We start from the raw sequence: 9,848 nt of genomic DNA on the forward strand, positions 1-9,848 counted from the left end.
AATTCAAACCGACCAACGGATGAGAAGTAAGTCAAGGCCTCCTCATAAAAAAGGAGATGGAAAGATCATACTCCCCCACCACAAATCCTTCAGGTCCACATCATTATTCTCTCCTCATCTTGTACACAACACAGACAGACATCGCCAATCAAATCACTACTAAGTTCTATAATCCCATAATTCTATGAAATTAAACCAAAAAACCATTTCATTTGATTTAATTTAATTTTAAAACACATAAATAGACTAATTAAGCATTGAAAACAAAACGCCAAAATTTTATTTATTCACCCTACAGATTACTTATATGTAAATAACAGACAAATGGAGGAACATCACCTTCTATATACAAATAAACCTTTTTCTCTCTCGCATCTTTTCTTTCTTGGGGTGTTGTTGCCTCCTTTAGCATTGATGATCATGACATCCAGAATAGGTACATCCACATCTCATATAAAAAAAACACTATTCTTTAATTTCCCATCATTTTCTTTCTTGGCTAAATCTTTTCCAGAGCCAAAAAAAAAAAAAAGAACTAGAAGAGGAAATTAATTAATTAACAAATAACACAAGCATTTGGATTCTCTTCCATACTCTGAACATAGTAGTGTGTGGTCATGTGCGGATTGTATGCTCTGTAAGCCTTGACAAGCTCGTAACTCGGGTCGTACAGCGGATGCAGATGCAGATGGGGATGCGGATGCGGCTGCGGTGCAGGCGCAGGTGCAGGCGCAGGTTGCTCTTTCTTTTTCTCTTCATCTTTCTTCTCTTCTTTTTTGGGTTCTTCTTTCTTTTCCTCTTCTTTCTTTGCTTCCTCTTTCTTGGGCTCATCCTTCTTTGCCTCGCCCTCTTCTTTCTTGGGTTCCTCTTTCTTTGCTTCCTCTTCTTTTTTGGGCTCCTCTTTCTTAGGCTCCTCTTTCTTCTCAGGCTCTTTGGCTGGTCCTACTGAGATGATGTCTGTTGGCCAATATTTTCTCAGTTTGCTCACTACGTTTACAGGATCAACTGTTCCTATCACTGTCAATTTCTTTTCTTTCATGTCCATGGCAATCGAATCAATTCCTGCAGAAACAATTCATGTTTTCTGGTCAATTATTTGTTTTCCCAGTGCAATCAATTTTCTGCAGGAGTTTTTCACATTTTTCAATCATCGTGCCACAGAAAAAGACAAACTAAAGGGCCCATTAATGGAAACCTCAAACAGCTTCAAGACACTACCTTGCAAGGACAGCCATGAACACCATGAAAATTTGCAGGCATGTTTATTTGGGCTTCTGACAATAGTCTTTGTTTTTTCTCAAATGGCTACATACCCAATTAGTAAGAAATTATTCAGGAACGAGTTAAAAAACTTCATGATTGTGAATCGTGATTGGTCTATTTAAACTTATATTCCATAATTTTTCAATAAAACTTACGAAATGCAAAAATCACGTTTCCAAGATGTTTAGGCTTTAACAACCATAAACAGTTTCCTCCAAATGAAGTAGGTGGGGCTTCAATTGTCTGAAATATATATATATATAACAAAATTTTTTCTATATACAATCATTTTAAATTACTTTTAACAAAATACTCATGATAGTACTACGATTTTTTAAAAGAAAAAAGCATCTTACTATAGCATCTTATTCAAACAGTACAAAGAGGAAAACAACAGCAAAATTTCAGCTAAAATGAAATAAATGAAGAGTGTACTTTTTTCTAAAGTTTGTTCACCTTAGTTTACTTTCATCCTAACAGTCAATCACTCATAATTCTTACTTGTTAGGTACCACAAAAGGAAACAGCTCTCGTTTCACTCTTCATTCAACTTCTAGTCAAATTTTCTTCTAATTTTCATATTAATTTTGTTCTAATTTTTCATATCGATCTTCATATGTAGTAGCTAGAAAATAGTGTGTCAGATTCACCTCCAAACCCACCTACAATTATTTGATATGAAAATTCAACCCACAACGCAAAATAAGAATAGAAAATTTATTCTGAGAGCATCCACACCAGAGTAGAACGTTATGAAACATAATAAATTATGTTCTATCTATATAATATTAAATTTAACATAATAGCTTATTAAAACATAAATAAACAAGTGTCCTCTGAAAAACAAAAGTGAGTTGAAGATAAGTTAAGAATTGAAATACGTAATAAAGAAGCAATTTTAAAAAAGAAATAGAAACAAACATATTAACCACACGTAACAAACAAGCAATTCAATAAAGACAAACAAACTACTACTAACAGAGACTGATGTAGTGATGTGCCGCGCCACTTCGTTAGAGGACGAACCGACCCTTCTTTTTTGGTTTTATATACATTTAAATTCTAAATATTTTAAAAAAATAAACAAAAAATAAGCAACACTAATATTTTCAGCTTTTACAACTTTTAAAGGGCAAAATTATATGAACATAATATATATTTTTTTATGTTATCTTAAATTATGATATAACATTTTACTTGTAATTCGTCAAAAATGTGCAGTTTTTTCTTTTTCTCTAAAATTTCCGAATCAATATTTTGTTAATCACCTTCTTTTTCTTTTTTTTTTTTTTTTTTTTTTTTTTTTTACTTTTGATGAATTATGTGAGGAGTTCCTTGTGTTTTGTAATATGATTATCAGATCATAATTCAGGAATTTAAGATTTTCATATTTTGAAATGTAATGTAAATTATTTGAGACTTGATATTTTTATGTAATTAAAAAATCTCATTGAATTATTTTTCTCTGATATTGTGAAATTTGAATGATAATAATCTTTAATTTTTTTATAAAAAAAAAAAACCAGTGAAAAGAATATGATACCTGAAAGAGTAGAGACTGTCTTCATAGCCTTCTGTTTGGCTTTGTCATCATGTAAATCCAGCTTCAATACAACCTTCTGCAGTAAAAGAAGAGATCAGATCAGCTTCACAAGAATCGAAATTCATAATCAACCAAGAAATTTATTTTGCTAACCAATCAAGTTACTAGATCAATCAGAATTCAATAAAAAGATCCGGAATCATTTTATTGCGTTTCTTTTCTCGTTAACTCATCAAGTGAACTATCACTATTTAGATAAAAGAATTTTCCACATATCCAAACAAATACAAGAGCCAAAAAGAAAAAAAGAAATTCAAAGCGATTCCTCACTGACCAAACAAGACCGACAGTCAAAAATCGGAATAAACAAACAAGTTTTAAGCTCAGTAAGAATGACATCAGAGCATTGATTAAAACTTTTGTCAGAAAGAGACCTAAATGACACTCATCCATTTAACGAAATAAATTAAAAATTCTCTTAGGAATCAAATAGATCAAAAACGGCAAAAGGTGAATTCAAGCCAAAACTCATCAACTTAAGCAAGCTCCTCTGATTACTCCGAAACCAATCATTAAATTAAAGAAATCATGAAAAGTGAAAGCCCGTGGAAGTAGAAGAAGAAGAATGAGAATGAGAATCAGAATCAGAATCGAATCCGCGAAAGTAGAAGAGGAAGAAGAATAAGAATCAGAACAGAATACTACTCCTTAAATATATATGAAATGATAAAATAATCAGGAAAGTGGAGATCAAACCTTCATTTCTGAGTTGCCTTTTCAGGGAAAAACAGAGAAAGAAACCAGAAGAGAGAAGATGGAATGTTAGAGAGCGATCGGGATAGCGAAAAAAAGGAGCAAGTGGGTGTTGAAAAAGAAAAAAGAAGAGGAGAAAGAGGATACGAAATCGAATTATTCTTGACAGAGAAAAAGATAAGAGGGATTTGGACAGATTTGAAAGCAAAAGAAAATTCGAATCGAAACAAGAAATGCAGAATAGGAAAGAGAAAAAAAGTAGCTGCAGCAGAAGCTCAGCACATGAATATTGAAGAAAACGTAAAACCACTGATGGGTGGTGGTGAAGTGGAGGTCTAATATACCAGCGGTTTTGAATTCAACATATACATTTTTTAAAATATTTAAATTATCAAAATAATTTTTTTAGCATTTTTTATCACAAAAAGTTGAAAAATAATTACGGTTTTATCAATTTAGTAATTTTTATTTTTCTTAGGATATTTGTTAAATATTTAATTAAATTTTATATTTCCTATTTATACATGTATATAATGCCCTCAGAATAGTTTTGTATGTTTCTGAACATGAACGCAGTGAAAAGAAGTATCGCTTTCCCCACGCCACTCGTGTCCACGCGAGTGACTGCTGCGTCTCTACCACGCGCCTTCCTTCTTTTATTATTATTATTATTTCTTTATAATTATTTTATCTCCTGATCATTCTTTTTGTGTTTTCTTTATTTTTTTTAATAATATAATAATATCGGAATTGTTATTATTGTTTAATGTTGTTATTCTATCCCCACTCCCAAAACATGACATCATGTGACGGACGCTACATTCTGTTCTACAAAATTTTGAAAATAAATGTGATTTTTAAATTAAAATTAGTGGTTAAAAGTTAATTAATCTATACCTCTGTTTTCAATTAAATGGAAGAAGAATTTAATTTTTGTGAATAAAAATTAATCTTGCTAAAAATAAATAAATAAATAAATAAATAACTGAGTATTTATTTATTATTATTTGATGATATATATTTTCTTCGTGTAATGTTACATAAAATTAAGTCTATGTAATCAGAGTTCGAAATAATAATTAATAATTTTTTTTTAATTATGAAAATAGGTACTGTGATTTTTGTTTATAAAATAATTATTTTATTTATTTATTTAATTATTGAGTAATAGTGCTCCGCCCTCAACTAATTGATAAGTGATTAGGTACTAATCTCTTTTTAACACATCACTTCCAACTCATCAGAAGTGGTATGTCGCAGTCAGCATTGCCCGTATGTTTCTTGATTTGCTATTTTAATTTCTAATATATATATATATATTTTTAATGATAAATCTATCCGTAATATTAATATACATACAATTTTTATTTTTGATATTCAAACATAACCTAATGATAAATTTGGTAATATTTTAAATGGTACATTTACTTAATTTTAAATTTTACTATTTTATTAATTTTAAAATAAAATTACGTAATTAATTTATTGCTATTGATTTCATAATTATGACAAATTATTCCAATAATTTTATTCAAAAATTAAATAATCATTAAAATTAATATTAAATCGCGCAAATAAATCAAATAATTACATCTAAAATATTTTAAAAATAATTTATATTTTTAAAAGAAGTAGAAAAGTAATCATGAATATTTAAATAATTTTAGTAGTTATTCGTTTTATTATTAAGTACATTTTTAGTATTTTAAAATTTATTACTATTTTATAATATAATTAATTAAATATAATATTACATTATATATATAAATTAGAAAATAGTACGTATATATATATATATATATTATATCCTGTTGGCATGTGAGGTTTACGGCCTATTCCGGGGTGTGGCAGAAACGTAGGTAGTCGCTAAAATGGGCAGAAAGAAGAGAAGGGGTTGGCGGAGTGGACCCCACGAGTCAAATGTCACGATTCTTGGGCGGCGAGACAACTCAGGACATGCCTTCGGCTGTGATTTTCCTAAACGCATACGTTTTCGAGTTCCGATACGTGGCATTTTTTAATCAGACACGTGTAATCATACTCGGAAACTGGCAGATCAAATCTTAAATTTAATTTCCAGAAGTTTCAAAAATACTTAAAACCATAAAAATTATATCAAACTAAAATAATTTATTTTTTTATAGGCTTGAACTTTAAAATGATTTTTTGAATTTTTTTTTTAATTTATATATTTTGCTGTACAGTATTAAAAAAAGTTAAATATCCATCTATTTTAAGTATTCAATAGTTTACTATATATGAATGGAGGGACCATTAATGATTTATCACATACATTATACATAATTTGTTAATTATATTTATTTTAAATTTTAGTTTAATTTAATTTAAAATTGTCAAATCAAACTGAATAAATTAAAAATTTTGGGTATTTTTTCCCTAATACAAACGAAAATTTAAAGGGTGGAGATTAAATTAATAAATAATTTAGGTAATTTGATTTAGTTTTTAAGTTTTTGCTAAACAACTTATATGTCTAATGGACCATAAACAAATCAACATGTTCTTTTTTACTTTAAAAAAAAATTTAAAAAAAAACAATAAAAAGTTATATTCGTTATAAAAAAAATATGAACAAAAATGTAAGCATGGTTGAGAGTTCAGAATTCGATAAGAAGGATAAAAGGAAATCTTGAAGTCAAAGTGTCAAGCCAGTTAGCACCTGGTGGAGTGGTTTTCTCCTCCGTGCATGTCCAATGCCTTTTATGGTCAAAGTAAAAAGAAAACTCCCTAAAAGTCAAAGGTTTACGCCCCAAGTAAAAACAATGCACATGTTGCCAATTAATTTCTTTTTTTTTTGTCAAATGTTGTACATAGTTGAAAATATCATAATAGGATGATAAAGGCCGAATTTATAACGAGTTTTATTGAAATTAAATTTGTCTCATATATAAAATATATTAATTCGTAACGACTTTGAACTTGAAGCAGATTTTAAAAAAAAAATTTGTTCATATCATACTTGTTTTTAGTGAAACTTGCATTGTTTTATCATACTCTACCGAATATGAGATTTCCTTCTACTGCTTTCCCCACAATCACGAATTTATTAAACTACCAACAAGTGCAATACAATAAGAGAAAAAAGAGCTTTTGTTGAGAAGAATGTATAGGTCATCATCTTGAAGTATTGAATATGATAAAGGGCAAGACTAAAAATATGGAGATGCTTAGTAGCAGAGGCATGATGTTGTAGAGTGTGTGCACTAAAGTAGGTGTCAACATAAAATGTTCTCTTCTAAATTTGAAACTTAGAAAGTAAGGCTTTTGTTATGTCCAATTCAAGAAAAATATATGCAAACTGCCCACGAAAAGCCAATAATATTGTGGTACCGATCCCCAACAACCTTCCAAAGTAAATCCTCCAACTTGGTCAATGAACTCTTTATTATACTACTTTATGTTCAATCGTAAAAAATATATTTATGTAAGAATTATGTGAATTAAAGAATTGTTCAGAACAAAATTAAGGATCCACATATATACTGCCCATTAGAGATCAAGAATAACCCAGGGCCCCTCCAGTTAATGCATACTCATAGTATCTTTCATTTGACAACTTCACCAAGAATAAGTTATTCTCTAGATCAATCAATTATATGACTTTCGAGATGATCGTATTTGCCTAAATTCTTGTTCGAGGTAACAGGACCCAATCTTCTTACCCAACTGTTTGATAATCAAAGTTTTGCCTCCATTGCTTTCAGAGTATTAGCTTTTCATCAACCGTGAGTAGAATAGTAGGCAGAAATGGTCATATCTTCTTCCTCATCATCCACTGCTTAGGGTAATGGTGCAAGACTTTCTAACATATGAATCCCATTAATATCCATATTATCCTCCACTATTATCGAGTCAAAGAATAACATATCTTTCCAAGTGCTAAGTAGAGTTGGATTGCTTCCAGGATCTATCGTTTTTCCAAGCCATTGTTAGTGCATGCAACCCTTGATTAACATATATTGCACTTGGAGAATTATGTCGCTAAATAATTAATATATACTTTTTTTCTATGATAACACTTTAAAATATTATATTTTAGTTAGAAAGTAAACTATTTACTTCCTATGTAAAAGCCCAATAATAATAATAATAATAATATCGAATTCCTTCATTTAGTGGAAGAACTAACGGTTCGAAGATTAGATTCTTTGCAAGTCTACTTAAAACGCCCAAATAGAAGCTATGAGAATATTTCGGAACTTGAAACAAAAAAAACGATTAACAAGTAAATATTATTAACCTCTATTCAAAATTGACGAAGCAAAAAGAAATAATTGCTTAACTAATCTCTTACTGTTCATGTAACATCCTAAATTTATTTATTTTTTTAATTTAGGATTTTATTTTAAATACAATAAAATAATTTTTAAATTTTTTTTTATTTATTTAGAGTAAAAATTTAAATAAAATTAATGGGAGATTAAATTGAAAAAAAAAATTGGAGAAAATGGGTAAAAATTTAGGTTCTGGAAGTATTTTTGAAAGAAAAATCAGAAACTAGTGGTCAAAATATAATTAAGAGAAGTTTCACCACGTCAGACGCACGGTCAGCAGGCCCGATGAATCAGGACACGCCGCGTGGCAGTGGACGCTGACGCGGTGCCACGCGGGCGATCTGCATGCCCACGATCGACAGGCCCAGATCCGTTCCCGCGCGCACGGACAGCTCAAATGCGTTCTCTCCCCAAATGCAATCAGACGGCCAGGCGATTGAATGGTCCATATTAGATCGCGATGGACGACCCAGATTGGATCGCGCTGAACGGCTCAGACTCACTTCTTATTTAATCGCGATCGGACGATCCAGATCAAATGCGATGGACGGCCCAGATCAAAAGTGGATGGATATAAATAACCCTCATTCACACCAAACCCTAACCTTAGCCGCCAGACCCCCTTGCCGGAGAAGTAGACCCAGCCGCCAGGAAGGAGACCGCTACCACCCGCCGCCGTACCGAAACCATTTTCGATCGCTGAAAAAAGTAAAAAGTTCACTATTTGCTAGGAATTAAATTTTAAACACATTTATGGCTAAATCGGAGCAAAAAGACCAACCAATTGGCTGAAAAACGCAGGCAAAGCGCGCTGCCGCCGCAGGGAATTTCACAAAACGCCTCCAATGAGGCCCTTCTTGATTTCTGTTCTGCATGATTTTTTCATTGTTATGATCACCGTTTCCCTATCTACGAGTTCACCAGGCAAAACACCCAACCGCAACGTGAGCCGAAGGAGCCGCTGCACCAAAAAGCCCCCCGTAGGTGAGTTTCAGTTTTTTTGTATTTTTTCGGCTAACCGAGACCCTTTAACGTATTTTCTCGCAAGAATTAATGCATAATCGACCAAATTCAGCCAAAAAGACAGAAAACAGCCAACCCGAGGCGGACTACCGCCATGGGTGACGATGCCATAGCAGGAGCAGGGTGGAGCCGCTGTGCCGAAATTTTGAAATTGGCCAAGTGGGCTATGGACTGATTTTGAGTTTGTTTGGGACATTTATAGGTACTATTAGCACGTTTTAATTCCCAAAAAAAAATTAAGGGGACCCGAAAATTGCTCGTAGGCACAGTCGAACAGCTTAGCTTTTTGGATATCAAATCGAGTAAGGATCTCTCATCTTATTCTCTATCATAGAATTGAAGTTTAAATAAATAATAATACAATATTTGTGTGAATTTAGAAAATGTACATAATTAATTATGGATTGATAATATAGCCAGAACCAGAAATTCTCTACTGTTGTTTTGTTGATTGTTTTACAGTTCAAATGCATGTTAGTATCTTATTAATTGATTTTATGGCTTTGAATACATGTATGGTTTATTCTATGTATTTACTGCTAAATCAAAAAAAATGAAGGTTAAATGGAAAAAATTATGTGATGAAATAAATAGATGAAACGACAGTCTTACTGGATATCCTAGGAAATTGTGGATAGACTTGGGACATAGGAAACCCTACCGTAAACGTTGTTCATACCGGACAGGATATGGAGACTTGATAATTTGGTGCTCATACCCAATAGGGTATGAGTACTGCCCGTTTCACCCTCATGCCGGACGGGATATTGAGATTTGGTAAATTGGTGCTCATACCAGACGGAGTATGGGACGGCCCGTAATTGAGAATGTTAAATGAAAGGGTTCACGTGTAGCAGAGACATCCCTATGGACCCTCATGTATACCAACAGGCTGGTAAAAAGAGTGACAATTATTGTTTGATTTATTGATGATGGATATAGATTTATAATATGTGCTATGATTGCTGATT

General features: G+C 31.7%; 1 protein-coding gene across 1 annotated transcript; it reads right to left on the reverse strand.

Annotated features, from left to right (window-relative positions):
* Positions 1-257: 257 nt before the first annotated feature.
* Positions 258-3,870, reverse strand: LOC110825646 (Heavy metal transport/detoxification superfamily protein). Its single transcript, XM_022056122.2, has 3 exons — positions 3,563-3,870; positions 2,807-2,882; positions 258-1,062 (listed from the first exon to the last, which is right to left on the reverse strand). The coding sequence occupies exons 1-3, from the start codon at positions 3,566-3,568 to the stop codon at positions 557-559; spliced, it is 588 nt and encodes a 195-aa protein (XP_021911814.1). The 5' UTR covers positions 3,569-3,870; the 3' UTR covers positions 258-556.
* Positions 3,871-9,848: the final 5,978 nt, after the last annotated feature.

This window comes from Carica papaya, chromosome 5 (genome assembly GCF_054855325.1).
Source record: "Carica papaya isolate Zhongbai chromosome 5, ASM5485532v1, whole genome shotgun sequence".
Lineage (NCBI taxonomy): Eukaryota > Viridiplantae > Streptophyta > Magnoliopsida > Brassicales > Caricaceae > Carica > Carica papaya.